The following is a 20,377-nucleotide window of genomic DNA, read 5'->3' as shown; positions in this document are numbered from 1 at the left end:
CTCATGGTGACCAAAGCAATCACCCAAAAGGAAATTCTGCTATTACTAAGTAAGTGAGGACATTTTCAAACACTTGGCCCGCAGAAATTAAGCTGCAACCTGCAAACAAACAAACACACACATATACAAACACATACACATGGTACTTACTGATGCATGGGCTTTAACAGAAGATGAGATGGTTTCTCATTGACATGGTAGAGTGGGAATGGGTCAAATCCACCAATAAAATCAACTGAAAACCAAACAAAAGATGAAATTAAAGAACGAACCAAAAGAAAGTGGGAAATGAGCCGTGAGGAGCACAAACGAATCATGAAATGATTGCTAGGCACAAAAACAATGCATGACATGAATACGAACGAAAGAATATCAATGTTAAGCTTAACACTGGAACATCTACGTACTACATCATTTTATATAACAATAATCAGACATAATTATTTACAATGAACAGTGTCTACAGGAGATATAGAGCATTTGAAATGATCCGTAAATGAAGTGAAACAGACTTCACTGAAGTTTGGAGTATTTCATCACATTGCATATCATAAACCTCACACCCCGATTCTGTGATTTGTATTTATTAAATTACAGGCATCGGCTCAGTGGGATGGGCTTCACACTAAAAATATACACACAGGCATGATACATGCTCTCTTTCATCCTCATTCCTAACTTGTAAACAGCCAGAAGAGCAAAAGATAGAGACACTCTACCTGCATCCCAATTGACAAACTATCTAGATAGCATGTGAGATGCCTCCCAAATCATAACGTCCGAACAATTTGTGTCCTTCAAGTTGTACGTGTATCTTTTCCAGTGTCTTTTAATAGTGTGCTTCTGTGCATGCTTATACAGTTATATTACCAAAAGCTCCTTAATGACTCTAATTATTGATGAACTATAACAGTAAATCTACAAACGTATTACTTTCTTCTGCAGAACACAAAAGAAGATATTTTGAAAAATGTTGGTAACCAAACAACACTGGACCCCACTGATTTCCACTGTAGCTACACACTACCACAGAGTCTCTCTCGCACCGTGTCGACACCGGCACTCATGAAAAAAGACCACTCAAGCTCACACGCATGAAAAATTCTCTTTGAATCTATACCGGAGCGAGAAAGAGGAGTAGCACTAACGTTCAACGCTGCATTATTTTGACCCACTTTCATAAAAAGTAGCTCCTTCTCCGTCCACACAGGAATCTGCTGCGCACTGATAACTACCACACACTTGTGGTCCCGCACACGCTCTTTCTCTGTCCTTTCAACACACGCTCTGGTTTTTCTGATGTGAGGCCAAGGTTTGCCTTTCTTCTGCTAAAGGAAGGTCTTACGGAGGAGGAACGGGGCTTAGACCGGTACCCGAGATCCCCCCCGTCTCTGCAGCTGGTTGACAGACTGGTCTGTCCGCTGTCATTAGTTAAATTCACACTTGTGCTGAGAGACTACTGCTGCTTTTAATGAGTCAGCCGTAACAGTGGGACCGAGACCACAAACTAATTATGGATGAGAGTCATTTAAAACAGAAACAGAGAGAGGAAGAAAGAAAGAGAGAGAGAGAGAGAGAGGGAGAGAGTGGTGAGAGATGAGAGGAAGAGCGAACGAAGCAAAAGAAGAACTGAGGGAAAAAATTAAGCCTGACATATTATTATTCAAATCACCTGTGGAGAGAGAAAGAGAGAGAGAGAGTAAAGAGAAACTTCAGAGGCAAGAAAGTGCAGTGTAGAAATCAAATCCCCCACTTCAAATGAGCGTGTAAATGAACCACACACAGCTTTGCATGATAGAAATAAGACCCACTGGGTTGCTTACACAAATACGCACACACACACGCTCACAAAATCATCCGTCATTTCCACCGGCAACGTAACATGAGGAAAAGAAAAGTGCTTTAGCCCATCAATTCACAACTAACGGAGGTCAGTAAGATGGAAGGTCAGTAAGATCTCTCAATAGTTTCATTGAATAGGTTTACATGGAAAGAAAAAGACTGCAATCTCACATGTGTCTCCACTAGAGTTTCCACAAAGATCTCCATAATACCTCAAATGATGCTCCGTATTGCCAAGACACTGAAGTCTGTGATCAAAAATGTTCACAATCTATGTAAAGTATTTCAATGGCCACGTTTTCACAGGATCCCATAATAAACGATATGTTGACTATGTGCTACATGCATAACAACTGTTCATGTGTACGGCATTTGATTTTCTGTGTTTGTGTATTTGTCAAATTGAGAGTAATGTTCTTCTATCCCATATGGTGTATATCACATATCTTCTAGAGGTCACATCAACTAAACTAAGCCCCCACATTCACCCAATAGCTCTATAATCTTACTGTATGCCAACAATAGCCTTATCATTGTTTAATACTTATCATCTCCTATAAGACGTTTTTAGAAATTCTGAGTTAACATGTTTACTGTAACTTGGTGGCAGTCCTTCAGAAACCTTTGATGTCCAAATTTGTTTTTTTATGAAATGTAAAAAGACTTTGTCAAAGTTGACAAGCACTTTTAATACTTTTTATTACTTTTTTATACTAAATATTTGCAAACCCCAGGGACAACAAGCACACAGATCAGGGTGACTAATAATAATAATTTATGGCAAAAAAAAAATATATATATATAGAGAGAGAGAGAGATACAAGGTTTCAGAAGGACAGCAGTGACTGCCTTTATTTCTTTATATACATTTATATCTTTTTAAAACACCCACATGTTTTATTCATTGTCTGTCCAGGGTCACCAGTTTCTTCCTACCCGGCCGAAAGAAATATTTTACTCATAAATGTGTGCAGATATAGAGTTAACCTCAGCCAGGTTTATATGAGTCTACAAGAACCCCGCTGTACAATACAAACAGACGCATCACGCCATGTCCTCAAAACTGTCCGATGATGATCAGAGGTCATCTGAACACAAAGGCAAACAGGAAACGACCATAAAGAATAAAAGTCAATCATTTCTGTGGTGTCCGCTGACTCGGAGGGTTCAACCCATGTTTATCTGTGGAAAAGTATTGCCTACTTTTCACGAGAGGGGAGAGAAATGTAAACATTAGCTGTGGGTTGAGGTCTGTTGTTGGACCTGTTATTCTCAATCTCGGGGGTTCACTGTGGTTCACTCCCACTTGAAACGGTTTGAAAAGACTGAAAGAGGGGCAGAACCGTACTACCAGAAGTTTCTTTGTGTGATCAAAGAGCACGAAAGTATTAAGGTCGATGCTGCATGTTGACGCAAACAATTCTAACCTTTGATTTGACACATGTGTCAGAGCAATTCATAATTCAAGTTATTCATATTTCAAGTTGTTTACACTAGACTCTGAGAAACATTTTTTTTCCTCAAAGGGGGAACCAATATATCCGATACTGTGCTCTACATCCAGCGGATGAAAAATCTGTTTGCTCTGCAAATAAATATTTCATGTTTTTATCTTTGATAATTCATGCGCTTTAGATATATTCTGAGGTTTTTAAAACAATAAAAAGCTACCGAGACTTAAGTGGTTGTAACACTACAATCAGATGTAAATATAACAACAGTGACGTTTAAAGTACCTAAAAGCAATACTTGAGTAAAAGTACAAATATCCTGCCTGATATTTACTTTGGTAGAAGTGTATGAAGGTAAATCAGTAGCAAAACTTGAGAGCAGGTAGATTTTAATTTGTGAACTTGTAAAGTAAATATTTGTACATGTACACTAAAATGTACACTCACAGCCTCAGTGTGAAAACCTGTCAAATAAAAAACTGAAGTTGAATGTTGAGATTTGCACTCGTGGACAAAACTCACAAATCTGTCTTCTGAATTTGAAGTTGCAGAAAAATTGTCACAAATGTATAAACTGGCATTTACAAAATACACCAGCAGATACAAATGCATAACACATATTAACACGTTTCCCTAGATTCGGATTTGAATTGCAATTGCAAATAGGCATCTACAACCTCTCAAATCTGTCACTGCAGTTTTAAATCATCCTGCCTTGACTTTTGCTTCTACTTTAGCGATAAACCCGTTGCAAAACTAACTTCTGCACTCGAAAGCTCAGAGGCGAGAGAAGGAGCGGCATTTGATGAAGTCATGTGGCTGAGCCACACCGCCCCCTAATGGCAGAAAAATCACGATGAAAGTTTTTTTAATGACTAATACAGTATTTCATTTAAGGTGAAACTATAAATAGTAAATATAGTAAAAAATTGTAAAATATAAACTTACTGCCACTTTTTGGGGATTTGTTTTACAAGTTTTCACATTGGGGCGGTGAGTGTAAATTTTACAAATTCACAAATTAAAATCTACATGCTCTCAGGTTTTGCTACTGATTTACCTTCATAGAAGTGAAAGTAGCGTTTTAGAATATGACTTGAGTAAAAGTCTTAAAGTAACAGATAAATATTGTACTTAATTATCAAAAGTAATTTTTATATTACATCTACTTAAGTATTTAAAGTAAATTTGAAGTAAACGTTGTTGATAAAAAAGTTACATTGAACATTTCTTTGAAAAGAACTTGAAACAGCTGTGTCTCAAGCTCACTGGAACATGTTGCCAAATTGCTAAACTATCAAAATACAAGTTCAGAAACCACATCTTTATAACTTTACTTTATAAAAGGTTCCCTCCCACCCCAATATTATCCCTCTAAGAGAAAAAACATGAAAACAAAATGTGACCTCAGAGAGCACCTTTTTGCACTTGCACATTGAGCTTTAACCATTGATAGGTTCAGCATTGTCATGTTGACCGGATCGCCTACTTGTCTATTTCAGATCTGTTTCTATGCTTTTATTTAGTAGAAACGGACATGCTTAGGGGAAATGTATCAGAGTAAAAGTCTGCAGAAATATAAAGAGTCAACTAAAGTACAGATACTCCCAAAAAATACTTAATTACTGTACTTAAGTATTTTTACTTCGTTACATTCTAACACTGGAAGTAAGCTTTAAAACTGTAAAAACTGTACGTGTAGCTAAAGTCCGTTCCTCTAGTCACACGCACACCTTTGAGCTGACCAGACAAATGTCAACATTCACTGCGTCACAGCTACTGCCAAACAGACGGACAACGAAAGGACTATAAGATAAGAAGAGAGAGACAGAGAGACAGATACTTACAGCTGTCTTCCTCCTCCGTGATAACACTAATGACGTAGCAGGCGTAGATGAAACCCAACAGCTGTGGAGAAAAAAAGAAATATATCAGTGTATTGACATAAAAACACAGGAAACATATGTTGGCCCGGGCTACATTTTCAAGTAACATCCAAAACTGCCTTTTGGTTATCAGAATTTGTGGTTTTAGCTGAAAAAAACCTGTAAGAAAATGCGAGAAGTATTTGCTTGCAGAAACACTGTTGTGATTCTGTGTTGTTGTGGGTGTTGCTATGTAGTCGCTGTGTTTTTTAATGTCGGTTTTAACAAACTGCGATAGTATTCAGTTGTTAAATTACTCTAGGTGGTTGCTAAGGAGTTCTGGGTGGTTTATAGCAATGACCATTTACAGAACTTGTGCCACTCGGCTGCTATGTTTACAAAGCCTTCTGGCGGCTATTCTAGTCATAGCAAAACCACAGTCCTTATCTACTTGAATGGGGAATATTCTAAAATCGCTAAACAGCATATTTCTGGCCAACAATTATACCTGACATCAATTGTACCATAACTTTTGTTTCCCTAGTATAAATTGGGCTTAAAGTTTTTGATGTCACTTCAGCTACTCCACATGCACACTCTTATGTGGAGCCCCGCCCCAAAGAATCGTCCGTCTTAATCGATTGACAACTGGCTCTTTTTACTAAAAGGCTGGACCTCTTTCTCTAGAGCGGCCATATTGAGTGGCTCAGAGATAACGGCTGCGTCCGAAAGCTTAGGTAGATGAATTGTTGCCTCGCCGTCTCATGAGGCAATGACTTCCGAGGAAGTGTTTAGGCATGAAGGCAGCTCTGAGAAACATGCTCGGACAGCCTTCAGAGGCACTTTAACAGATTCTGTTTGAAATATAAACAGAGGGCGCTTTTGTGTGATAGCTAATCGAATATTTAAAAAAAGTGATTTCTCGATAGAAATTCAATGAAAATTTGTAAAAAGAGAAAATGCAACTTTATTTACACAAAAAATGTGCTCTAGCGGCATTCTTGGCTGCAATTTTTTTGTTAACTTGACCTTGCTCGACCAATCACATTCACCGTGTGAGCAAACTCCTACAGATGCATATGCAATAAGATCAGCCACAAAAACAACCGCCTTCACGCCTTTTCAGCACCTGTCTTTAGTACAGCCTCCAAAAGACTAAGTATTTTTACTGTTGGTAAATGTGGCCTTTAATCTAAAACAAAACCTGATGTCCGTAGCTAACTCAGTAGCTAACTCAATGGTAGACAATTTACACATGAGGAGTTTAACGCTCAGTGTTAAGAGTTTGTTCAGACCCTTGAGTGTAATTGTGGCTAACACCACTTAAAAACCATTCGGACATGAAAAGAAACACACTGCCAATAACAGAGTAAAGAGACATTAGAGAGAGTTTTACAAAGTTCTGCGCAGAGCGAACAGTCTGTGTGTGTGTGCGCGTCGCGTCTGGTAAGGCCAGGCATATTGATGGGAACGGCATTGCCACAGAGGCAGATGGCACAGCTATGCTCAAAAACCCACAGTGCAAACTCAACTCCAAGTGTGTGGCAGCAATCCAATCCAATTAATCGGGCAGAGGGCCTCATGCACACCTTCCGGGAAAAACGAAGGCAGTGTTTGCACGTGTATAAGAGAGAGGAACAGATACTGGCACACATTCTAAGAGTTAGATGTCTGAAAGGATGTGCACGCGGCCATGTGGCTGCAGGTGAGACACACGGCTGTCGTACTCGCTCTGTGCAGGTTAAAGTGATTCAGAGCTGCAATCAGGTTTTATTACACAGAAGGAGTGTGAAATACCAATCGCATCAGAGGAAATGTCAACGGCCAGACTGCCAACTGCAGGGGGGCGCTGGCTTGATTAACATGTTGTATTAACCTTAAATCTATTTATGTGCGTGTGTGGGCCAGGTTTTGCCTACTGATAAAATATAAACCTTGAATACACTGGATAAATCTGTCAGCCACATTAATGTGAGGGCTGTTGTGGGGACCAAATGCATCCACATGGACAGTAAACCCTTGAAATCAGCACTATATATAAACCTACCACACATGAAATTTTTTTATAAACTTATTAAATAACATTGTAATGTTAAAAGCAGATAGGTTGGTAAGAAAATCATTTAAAGAAAGGACGAACAAGCACTTCCAAACAAAACACCTCAGAAAAGGATGTTTGTTGGGTTTCATAAAATACTAAATAACCGTTCAAAATAAAGAATTTTTAATCATTTTATTATTTGCTGCCGCTCATTGAAAACCTGTGTTGTTCTTCGGAAGAAAGCAAAAATATATTTTGAAGAATGTTGGTAACTAAACAACACTGCCCCTCATTGACTTTCACTGTAAGCACTGGACCACTGAAACATCTCTCAAAATAGTGTCCACAGAAAAAGAGTCATTTACAGGTTTTGAACATCATGAGAGTAAATTAATATTGACATGATTTTTTACATTTAGAGGAACTATAAAGGATATATAATATCCTTTTAATATTATTACTGTCACACAAAAGGACGCATGCTTTGGTATATTTGTCAACTACCCAGTTACTCTGGGACACCTGTGTGACTTTAAACTAATCTGTGACATTTATCGATCAGGTTAAACTGTTGAAATTGAGACTTCTGTGTGTTTTGTGAAACATTTGCCTTAAAGTCCCTTAGGATGTCTCTCATGCCAGCTATGACAATTTTCAATATCTCTGTCTAGTCCAAGTAAACCCAGAGATATGTATGACTTTTATAATCACTGTTTGTTGCCTTAAACAAGGATTTGACCCCAGTGTATTCACATAACTCTTCTGTTGAAATGTTATTTACCGTGAAGTAAAAGTACATTTCATGATAACGGAAACGAAATAAGTATTAAATTCGTAAAATTTGCAGCTTTGTTTAGTGGCATTTAAAATAGTTTCTGCTCCACTACTTTTCATCACAACATAACAACAGAAAAACATGAAAATATTATGCCAGTCTTTTAATGAGACTTCTAGTCTACGTTCTCCAAGAGGTCATTGTTTATTCAAAAACTAATAACACGTTCATCAAAACAAAATGTGTATTGTGTGTATACATAGCTTTTATACTGAATTGCATTGTCTTTAATGTCTTTTTTTACATCTGAAGAAAATAAGTGTCACGTCAGTAACATAATTAACAGCTAATTCTAATTACTGAGAACATGATTCTGTTGATTCTCCTCAAATAAAGATGAATACAAACTAAATATGTGAAATTACTTAAGGCAGCGAATGATGCAGATATCAGCCCCCTGCTCTACACATGGCCTGGTTCTGTCATCTCAACCCTGAATTTGAATAGAGGCTGGACCTGCAGCGGTATTGCCTGATCTGAGATCCGCTGAAGATCCCAATCACATCCCACAATCTTAAAGCAACAGTTATTTAGGCCTAAAATCTGTTTCATAGATTAGAGAGAACGCTTGCTTAAACAATGTTCTTATTCATAAAATTGGCAACCCAAAATTTGGATTAAATTATTTTGATTAATTCAGATATGAAATGTTAAATCTTCTATATAATATTCATTGTCCATCAAAAATGTAATTGTTTGACAAACCACAAGACCGTAATATTTGACATGTTACTATGCTATCGTCACCCTGCTGTGATGGAAATGAGTTCAACCGATTCGGTGTGCGAGTGTGTCCTTGTCTTTATATCACGTTGGGGACTTGTTTCAGATGTGTGGAGCCGACTACATCTGATCAAAAAGCCACTTACACATGCGTGTAAAACATGATAAGTGATTAAACGGCCTCAGGGAAAGCAGCAACACACTTTCAAGTGAAACGTTTCCTTTTCCTAAACATGCACTAAAGGCTGGAATACACTACAAGACATTAGCTCAGTTTTTGCCCCGATTTTCAGTCTGTAATTGTTGCAGAAAGTCTGCGCTAGTCTGCGGATTTTATCACGTAGTGTGTGATGCCCCGTTTTTCTCTGCGAACTTTCAAAAAGTCTGTGTGAGGTTTAGTTTTAAAAGAAATCTGTTCAGATTTTAAAAGTCGTGTTTGGCCTTGGCTACAAGCTCGATGAATGTGTAAACAAGTGGAGTCTGTGATAGTTTGTATGTGAATGTTTGCTTAAGTATGTTATGGCTAAGAAAAATTGTATAGAACTTATACAGGCACCTAAAATGATGGAACAATGGCCTTTTATTGACAGCCATATACTGTCACTCCTTAAGGCAAAGCATGATGGGAAAGAAATTATGAATTCCCAAACCACCCTGACATGACAATCTCCTCCATCTGAAGCAGCTGTCTTATCTGCACTTCGGTGTTTAACTGCAGTGAGGAGCAGCTGAGATGCGAGAGATGTGCGAAAAACTGAGCAAGATAGGGAAAAAGAGGAATGAACTCATTCACTCACTGACGCTGATAAAAGTGAAAAGAAAATTTGGAGTCTCCACAGACCAGATTTATCTTCCAAAATCATCCTGGATTGTCTGTGAGTTGATGCATGTGATTTTGTGTACGGATTCAGATGGGACTCAACAGTTTTGTGTCCATACAATGGAAGTCAATTAGGGCCAATGTTGTTTGGTTGTTCTGCAGAAGAAAGAAAGTCATTCAGGTTTGCACTGACATAAGTGTGAATAAATGGTGAGAGAATTTTCTTTTTTGGGTGATCGAAACAGACCCGATATACATGCATCATTTTCACATTTTAAATGTTCAGATGTAATGTCATTATATGAATGAATAACATTCAGAAAGTTAAGAAATATGAATTTAACCTTTAGAATAGGTATCGTTATCGGCAGATAACATTCGTAATAGGTGGAGTAATGCAGTGTTGGTGCATCTATTTAAATAATGACCAAAATATACAAGAAGCATTCTGCAACTAATTCGAATCTATTTTAATAGATTTAGGGGACATTTAGGTTAGTAAAAAAACAGTAGTTCAATTTTACCAAGGTCGTGCAAAAAACAAACAAGATCGATTTGGAAGGGATTACAATGACAAAGTCTCTCTGTGAAATACAAATTTATGAAACCCCCTCAAAGAGAGTCCCGCTGGAATAGGTCTACAGAGGACACAAACAGTACCTTCAGAAGTGGTCACATAGCAGTGCTAAAGGATGAAAGACAGAGGTCGTATCTGAAGGGCAATGTTATGAACTACCCTCGTGAGTTACAGTAATGGGAAAAACAGATGGTGCTCACACACACAAACACACACACTTGTTATAAAGACCTGCTGTTGTAATGACTCTCTTAGTTGTTCTCTTGTCATCTTTACCATCTCAGCTCTCTTGTTCTCTCTATCTTGTGACTCTTGTGTTGAAATTCTCACGAACAAGTGACTTCAACAAGTGGACTGATAGTGACCTAGTTCTAAAGATACACACCAATGTTCACACACAAGGAACATCACAAACAACATCTTTGGAATGTTTATGGATATTTATCTTCAGCACGCAGGTGACAAATGTCTCTCTCCCAATCAAATAGCAGGTGAGTTTAACTCTACAGCTGCCAAGAAACATGAGAAATAAGCCAATACCATATCTTGCATAGAGAAAATGAATGTTAAGAACAGCCCCAACAACTATCACCAGCTCACTGTAGGTAGTAAAAAATATAATATAAAAACACAAAAAAAACTATTCAGGTAACTTACAATTGCAAGATTACATCGTGGCCTTTGAATTTCAAGACTGTATATGTCCAAAGTCAGTTCACGGAAGTCGTACTACCATGTTTGCAATGCCTCTGGGCAGTTATTTAAGTCATAGCTAGTCAACAGTCCAATTACAGTTCATGGATGTTGAAAGGCAGATATTTCAAAAATCTCTGGAAAATAACTATAAAATAGCATATATCCGATCAATCATTAGACCTCATATGGACTGTACCATACCTTCGGTTTGCTAAGCTTATATTGGCATAAAAATCACCTTTATTGAGGTAGCTTCAGCTACTCTGCATGCGCAGGGCTGGCACACCTCACATCCGCCCCAGAGAATCGTCAGTATTTATCGAGTGGCGATTGGATTGTGCTACTGGAAGCGGGGCTTTCTACTATTGAGTGTTGCATTCCTCTCCAGTCATTGTAATGGCAGTGGCACATCTTGTTGATATATTTTATCTTTCAGACTCTGATTTCTCTACGCAATCCATACCGCTATTGAGCGACCTTCCTATACCTCTGTGCATTCATTGAATTTCAAAATACTAAGAGGTTTTCAAGTTGTGCACAATTTTGAACTGTAGATAAAGAAACTTCCAACCAATCTTTGTGCTCATACTGAACAAGCCTGCAGGTACTTGACTGTATACGGGTGTATACGCCCCCACCACTTCCTGCAAACCGTTTTGTTTAACCCTCACCATGAAGTTAGTGTTAGTATGTATTGTTGAGGAATAAGCGGATAAATATCACTCTAGAGAAACTTCCGGCACTCCCTCTCGCTCTCCAACCACCATAAATCATCATTTCCACTCGTAGTTGCTTAGGCCTTTCACAAACAGCCTGTGTGTGAACGATGGGAATATATCTTCAGGAGATGATCATATGAAGGAAAATATTTAAGCACAACGTGTGAATATAAAACTCACAGGACTTAGGATAATACCAATTAAACAAACCAAGAAAGACAAATTTTCCTTCAGGAATATGAGCTCATAACGGCCTGCAGTTGCAATGCGCTGCGTTTGCCCAAATAAAACCTGAAGGCATGCCAAACCTCAACTCAAGGGGCCATTTCAACACAGCAGCAGGGCCTCAGTAGTCAGAGAGGGGCGTTTTACACATTTACAGAGTATGTAGGGAACACTTTAGTCTGGTGAGGTTTTGAAGGACTTGAGTGCTTGAGTGTAGACAAGCAATGAATTACCACAGTAATTACAGAGTACATGAAAGGGTATTATAAGGATACTTTTAGATCATGTTATGTGTAAGCTGGTATATACACATAGTTAGCGTATATAAAGTGTGTGGTGGCTTCAGTAAAAGTAGGGCGGTGTTCTGTGTGAATTTTGAAAAAGATGCTTCATGTCTGCTGTGCCACATGAGTGCTAAAATAAATATTTACTCTTCCTAATCGAAGTGTTACATGTTTTTTTTATTGGTAATAAATATAACAAATATAACTTTTCATCCCGTTACTGTTCTGGGCAGAGAGAGAGAGAGAGACTTGTGTCTACTCCATTCACGTCAATAGAATTAATGGTGGTCCATGGAGCCTCTTGGTAGTTTGCTTAAGTTACTAAAAACGCATGGAGATGCAGCAGAACAGACCAAGTGAGATGAACTTTTAAGACGATTATTCCTTTTAGACATTATATTTTGAGATGTATGCATTTAGAGAATGAAGGAAATGGAAAAGAATAACCCTAATTTCGTGGAACTCTATAAAGTCCCCTAGAATCACGTGATGCTCAAGCATTTAGAATTAACCCCGTTTTTGCAACTCTCTCTCAACTGCTCTGGACAAACCTCCAAGCTTCGCAAAGAGTTAATTCTTTAATGACATCATCTAGGAAGTGACATGATTTGGAAGACATTTTGGAATTCATTTTCTAAATTGTGGGGGGTTTTGTGGTACTATTTAGTCAAAAACCTGTTCAAGAAAAGTGGAGAAATCCAAATATATGACTGAAGGTAGGCTACTACATTTTAAAAGTAGACACCCTTATGGAAGCTAATGCCACGTTTCAAAAAATTTTGATTTCAGATACTTTCCGCCTCAAACCCAGAAATAAATGTCTGGAAGGGAATTTGATGTCGAACAACTGACATCAATCCCGATTTCAGGGAGATGAGTCATATGATATCATGACGAATATGCTTCTGGTGAGGTATCACTGCATTAAAAATGTGGCATCAGCGTCAACGCTTGATGTCTGAAGCGTGGCAATCACATTGTTCTCCGATCTTGCATGAACCCATGCGCTTACGCTAGATTATTTGCTCAAGGCGTTTTGATTGGCTGACGCTTGCGTTGGTGCTTGAAAAGTTGAGAAATGTTTGACTTCAGCCGCGAGAAACGCCGGTGATGCGACATCGACGGTCCCACAATTCAGTTTGGCAACACATGACATCACTAACTTAAAGTAAAGTGTTAACGCTGACACCATGTGTGAATGTACCGTTAGCGTGGAGCTACCTTACGTGAAAATGTAAAAAGTATTTTCAGCACAAAGTGAATATTAGTTTTATAAATAAATTCATATAATACATATAGTATAAGGCAACCGCCATGACCCATGATGGACTGAAACGCATTGATGTTGGAGGTAGAACAATTAAACTGGCATGCTCCTGCCGTCGGCTTAATCTCGAACGCAGCATAACTCATCTACTTCTTACCACTGTGTAAATAATCAAGTTAAAATGAACCAAAGACCAATACCAAAACCACATTTTATATTACAGTATTCATAAGGTACTGCATAACATTTGTCTGTGTGTGATTTTTGCAGTGACTTACAGAGATAAGGATTTGAAAGCCGCTGTGCAGAACTTCTATGTACTGATACTCCAGCAGGCAGCCCATAATTGATATGTAGGACTGTGCGTCTGCATTATGCTCTCCGCTGGCGGGGATCTCTCGTCTAACACATCCCGGCCCGTGCTCGCTCCACCAGGAGTGATGTGCCGAGATGTTAAAGGTCAAGAGGTCGCTGTCCTAAAAAGAGAAAGATGGAGTCGTTGTGAACTTTAGCCGAACGTCAATATGACAGAAGCAGGGGCTGGACGCCGAGAAATGGCCATGCATAATTTAACATAATATGACAGAGATTCTGATCCAAGGAATTCCTTGCAAAAATATAATATAAAATGTAATGTTCCAGCAACCCCCTGTCAAAATTTCTGGAAAACATTGCGGCAAATTGCCCGTAAGTTAGCTGTGAATGAATCTTTCATGCAAGAGTACATTAAACAGGCGAGGATAATATCACCAGTGTGTGACTATGCACTGCTTTCCAGGTCACATGAGACGAATGACAGTTATCAAAGTGACTTATGGACCCTCTGTGATTATTAGTGTGCAACTCGTCCTTGAACTCTCTCTGGGTAACAGTGAGATGGAGGTGAGCGTCCTCTTTATCATCAGCAGACGTTATCGTTAGACATGTCGCTGTTTCACCCCCCATTTTACATGTCACGGAGGAGCGTGTGTGTGTTCACAGAGGGGGTCGATAGAGACCGCCCTGTCCCGTATTTAATCACTGCCTCGGTGTGAGACTGACAGCCACAGCCTGAAGCCACGCATGAGAGGACAACCTCACCGAATCGCCCCAATCAATGAGACACAAAGAGAGAGAGGAAGAGGTTTCTATTTCAATAGCTATTTCCATTTAAAAAAAAATCTGACATCATTTACCCTCCTCTCCCGCTTGTCATTTAAAACCTGTATGACTTTCTTCAGCAGAACGCAAAATAAGCTAATTTAAAGAAATGTTGGTAACAGAAAACAATTGGTCCCTATTGATTTATTTTGCAAGTCAATGAGGACCAACAGTTTTTGGTTACCAAAAATGGACTAAATGATGACAGAATGTTAATTTTTATGGTGAAGTATTCCTTAAATATACATTATAAATGAAAAGAAATACATGAGAATACTAAACCAAAAGAAGATTTAAAAATATATTCAATATAAATTTAAGTTAACACCCTCATTTACCCTAACTCATTTTTTAAACTTTCATTCGAATACAGGCCAATCTTAACATTATATATGTGGTCAAGTTTGTGTAATTTAAAGGGACAATTTCGACAAAAACGAATCTTCTGTCATTTATTTACCCTCCTGTCATTTCAAACCTGTATGACTTACTTTCTTTTTGAAGAATATTGTTTACTATACAATTTTGGACCCCATTGACTTCAATCGTATGGACACAAAACCATTTCTCTAAATGTCTTCTTTTGTGTTCCACCCAGGAGTCAAATACTTGTTTTTCAACAACACGAGGATCAGTAGATGATTTTTATTATAAGACTTTTTTAAGGAAACTATCCCTTTTACGCAGTGGTTCTCACTGTAAGGCCCCTTTTGTGTAGAGTGCATCGCTGTGCAGCCTCCCAAATAAAGACTTATAATCCTAAACTTAAAATTGTATTTAAAACCAAAAACATATTCAGTTGTACAATGCTGGAACATGAATTGTATTGGTTGGTGGTCGTATTTATCTGATGTTTGATTGCACATAATCTATATTACATTTCTTTATTTAATAAAGTGCAACAAAATCTGTAGCCCCCTTGGATCCATCTTGGGGGCCACCAATTTGAGAACCGCTGCTTAAACAAACCATTTTGTGCCCACGTTGTGATGAAGTTGCAGAAAGTTCCTATAGATTATCCTTCTCAATCTACTGTTTGTTTAAACAATGACAGGTAAGGCAGCCGTTAGACATGTGTATTTGTGTTTCATTGTGGGTTTAAGACGGGAGGTGTTAAAGAGGGGGTGCCTGTGGTGTTGTGGGGTTTTGCAGGGATGAATAATGGGGTGTTACTGGGAGCAGGTGGCTGAGACTGAACTCAGGCATTAGCACAACAGATGGACACACGGCGCTACATATGGACAGCAAGACCTCAAGTGCCTGATGAAGGAAACACACACCCCCACATGCAAATATAAACACACAGAGAGGGAATATAAAGGGTCAGTGCGGTTCTACTTGCTGCTTTCTGGACAGCAGATCAGTCTGCTACGGATGATGAATATTCATGTGTTTTGAATCTACAGAGGGGAGGGGGGATTCTTGGGGAAGGGCGTCCCACCTCTGACAGCACAGTAAAAATAAGTGAGGGAGTGACTGAGCGTGACGGAGGAAGAAAGCAGAAATCTTAACAGACCTCGATTCAGGCGAAAAAGGGAAAATAAAATAATCGGCTGGTTGTTTACAAAAATGAGTGCATCAGTCATCATTTACTCACCATTTGGTCACTTCAAGCCTGTATAACTTTCTTTCTTTTGCAGAACACAAAAGAAGAAGTTGGTAAAAGACTGTTGAAGAATGTTGGTAACCGAACGATGGTGGTACCCATTGGTCTTGTGTCCATACAATGGAAGTGAAGGCGTATGCGTCGCCGCTTTTCGGTTACCAACATTTTTCTAAATATCTTCTTTCGTGTTCTGCAGAAGAAAGAAAGTTATACATGACATGAAATGACATGAGGGTGAGTAAAACTAAAAAACTGCCTTTAAAAATAGCAGATGTGAACAGGAAGCCTTCACAATAATTTCTTTTCAGGCAGCCGTCGTCTAAACAGTGTTTAGATTTAGGCACTGTGGACTCTAGGGATATTATCACTTGTGCCAAGACTTGAGATTAGAGATTTGATGCGCTGAGTTGGCACATTTTGGGGGGGTAAAAGAAGCCCCCTTAAATGAGTCTAGTATCACAAACAGTATTATGTTCATTTATGATCACCCAAAACCTCCTGCATATGAATTTTGAATAAACTGAGTCTTACAATCATTCCCTTTTTACACCAAATCTATTTTTTGCCATGCAGCTATAATAAAGATGTAAAACGATATAACATCTAATACAACAGCGGCTCATTACATGTGTACCACATTTGCTCTGTTTCACTCCGCAGGCATCTTGATAGACTTATGAGATGTCCTCATCCAATCTCACTCTGCCTTCTGAAAGCGACAGAGTGCTTTTTGTTGTTAGAACAAGAAATCTGAGTCCAGGAAACAGCCCAAGCAGAAAAAAACAATAAACAAGCACACACAGAGAATGTGTAAATTATACCGTGAGCTAACTTCTCACTGCTGACACACCAGGGGTTTACAGTTTGTTTCCATGATCTGTCAGCACATGTAGCGAGAAATGTTTACCCTGGGATGGGTATGTTGTTTTAGTGTTGTGTTAAAATAATATTTTGGTATTCGCTAGAATACGCATGTGGTTGTTCACTCGATCCTTTGAAAGTATAATCGATTTGACCGCATGCATTTCGACACTTCCGTTTGACAGCTTGACCATTTACAGAGCCACAAGTACAACTGATTACAGATAAACCAGAATACAGCTATACATTTTAAATAAGGAAAACAAGGTATGCCCACATTTAGGGTTATTTAACAGAAATGTTTTTGTTATCCTGTGTTTATGATATGCTATCAAATGTGTGTTACTATCTTGTGCTTAAATGTTTTAGATTAGCAAACATATATATATATTTATTTATACACAGTATATGTGAAGTGTCTGGTTCCAAAATTAGATAATTATGTTTTTTAATTATGTCATTTTTTGTGTTCAAAGTAAAAAACAAACCAACTGCAGTTTCATTGATATAAAAAAACTAGATTTTGGGTTATATCTCATTTTGAAACCAAACTCTACATATATAAAGACCATCTTGCAAGTTTATTACTAACAATGTACTGCCCATGTGTGTGACTATCAATCAAACATCATATATATTTCTACACCGGGTTTATTTCTCGAACTCTAAAGTGCATATAGCTAAATGTTTTAAATGAGCAAAATTATATATTTATAATACCTTGCAACTACAAATATGTTTGTGACTATAGACTGTCTTTGCAATTTCGACATTAGAGATAACCAAGAATAACAAAGCTACAGGCGCAAACACATCTCAACAAATGTTTTAGACAGTCCATAAAGACGTCACATATAGTTGTTAAGCAGGGTCATTAAAATACCTCAGACCCCACAATGTGAGTAACTCCCCCCTGTGTGAACACAGGTGAGAGAGTCTCTCTTACCTTTGACAGTCCTCCAACCTCCAGGTAGAAACAGATGAGGAAGACATTCCAGGTCACCCACAGTGCTGTCCATACAGTGTACTGTCAAAAAGATGCACACTTTAGTACTCGCACAAAACACATTCTGACTTGATCAAAGAGTCAGTGCAGACCCCCAAGGGCATCACAGACATTTGACACAATATATGAGCATTCATAATACACAGCGTATACAGTATCTCTTGTATTCTGCTTCTTTTGATTTATGATGTTATGTTCGAGAAATTACTACGCTAAACTTTATTAACAACATCTGTAACGCGCCAATTATCAGTCAAAAAAACTTCAGTTTGTAAAAAAGAACATTGTGTAGTCTGATGGACTAAAATACTGTAGTGCGACAGTACAGTACAGTATAGACAAACAACATCTAAATCAAACATTAACATTTGCGTGACAAACCCAAAGTTTAATCAATCTTTCAGCTCCTCTCATGAACATGTAATAGCATGTAGTATCTTTTCTAGAGAACATGCTAAGATCCCAAGAAGTAAAATGATGTGTCTTTAAAGTGTCCTTAACATATCCATACAAAGGAATTATTACAGTAATAATGCATATTTATTAATGTAAAGTTAATCAACCAAGAACAGTCCCACCACTAAATAACAGTTAATAATATAAATGCTTTAACAAAAACCCAAACTTCATGCTCCTGTTTTTTACTTTAAATGAATAGATGCGTACAGATTTTAACATATAGCTAATAATAAAAAATAAACTATGCTTGAAACTTTTCAAAAGTGTGTGTTTAGGCTTTTAAAGCTCTGCCCTGCACAAAACCCTTAACACAGCTCTTATATTTTATCATCAGAGTTTTATCTGTCTCTATTCTGCTCTTTTTCTTCTTTTATAGCACAACATCTCTTTTAAGCACCAAGCCTTCTGTCTGCCTGGTTGTTTGTATTTTTGTTTACCATATGACTACAATCAACACTTTATGGGTCTATAAATCCTATTGAAATGTTAATCTGAACTAACACTCTACCCTGATTTAACACAGGAGCCTGCTGGTGTCTACTAACAGATTTAACTCAGACAACTTTCTTTATTCTACACATTTATTGTTTGGAAGCTCATTGTACATTCTCATTTATCAACTTTGTCTAAGGCAAATGCACACCAAACATTAGTTGACATAGACATATCGAATTGTTCTCTGACTTTGATTCATAGACTAGACCTTAGATCATTGTACATCACAGAATTTAAGGACACTTCTGGAGCTCCAGGAAACTAGATCTGTGCTCTCAAAAGCAGAAAGTGCCCTTGTTTGCTCTCTATTTAATCTAAATATCAGCAAGAAAGGGATTTTTCTTTTCTATCGCGAGGGACAAAGAAAATAAGTTAAACTAGGCTAGATATGTCTTGTTTTCTTCTGTAATCTCACAGAGCATATATTGTTCACAAGAAGATTAAAGATAATACAATGCCTTGTTTATCTCCCTAAAGGAAGACCAGCGTTAGACTTGTGTTACAGCAAAGGGGGTCTTTCAAAAACTAAAAACTTGTCTCTTGGGATTTACAGTTGAGATATAAAAAGATCAGAGTAGTATTTTGTCTGAGAAATTTTCTATTATTTATGTAGCTTGATTGTGTGTTGTTTTGGATGGAAGCGCTTGGCAAATGCATAAATGAACAGGGCCAAACTGTAATAACCAACCCAAAATATTATGTTCAAGACATTCATTCACTAGATCTGTGTCTACCGCCTCAGAAAAAACAAACAGATAGCAGATCAGCGGTACTGAGAAGATAAACCTCAGGCTTTAACATCTCCGTCTCTCCTCAAATGAATGTCCTGAAGGTAAGTGATGACTCTCAGACGGCACGTCAGGTGTTAAATCATTGCTATATTGCGACGACAAGTGTCATTTGAATCTGTTGGGGAGCGAGGAAGAGCCTTTGTAACACATCACACAGTCACAAGCCCGAGCAAAGCTCCTTCACCGTTCCCAGCACCGTCTGACTGCTTACTCGCATCCTGCACCTGTGTCTCAATATTTCCAACGCTTTCACTTTCTGTACTATTTCCTGCTGTTGCATTGCTATTAAAATATCCACATTTTCATCAACAGCTCGCTCGCCTCTCTCATTAAACAAAATCATAAGCCTTATAATATTAATGATTCTGTGAAGTAGAAGTTTAGCTGCGACACGGATTGACCGAGCGAGGAACCGAGTGGCGCTGGACTTTAATCGTTTAATTCATGCTAATTGGTTGCAGATTTAGGGGATTCAAATGCCATAGTGTGTGTGGAGTCCAGTGACTGTGAACATGTGTGCCAGAGGGCTTTATAAGCAGATAAGTGGACTGCTTTCTTTAATCAACTGTAATGTGCATGTGCAGCAAGCAATATTTGCATACAGTATAGGCCTTTCTGAAAACTGTCTGTCATTAAATAATAGATCTCAACAGACTGTTGCTTTTATCCAACAT

General features: G+C 38.2%; 1 protein-coding gene across 1 annotated transcript in view; it reads right to left on the bottom strand.

The window, feature by feature from the left end:
• nkain4 (sodium/potassium transporting ATPase interacting 4) overlaps positions 1–20,377 on the bottom strand; it is a 40,823-nt gene that overhangs the window by 5,233 nt on the left and 15,213 nt on the right. Inside the window, exons 3-6 of the mRNA XM_079477988.1 lie at positions 17,899–17,979; positions 13,624–13,821; positions 5,141–5,201; positions 151–235 (exon numbers count right to left, since the gene is read on the bottom strand). Coding sequence (XP_079334114.1) covers positions 151–235; positions 5,141–5,201; positions 13,624–13,821; positions 17,899–17,979 — 425 coding nt within the window. The remainder of the gene's footprint in view (positions 1–150; positions 236–5,140; positions 5,202–13,623; positions 13,822–17,898; positions 17,980–20,377) is intronic.

Source organism: Barbatula barbatula, assembly GCF_947034865.1.
Source record: "Barbatula barbatula genome assembly, chromosome: 17".
In the NCBI taxonomy this organism is placed as follows: Eukaryota; Metazoa; Chordata; class Actinopteri; order Cypriniformes; family Nemacheilidae; genus Barbatula; species Barbatula barbatula.
This window is presented reverse-complemented; position numbering and strand designations above follow the sequence as displayed.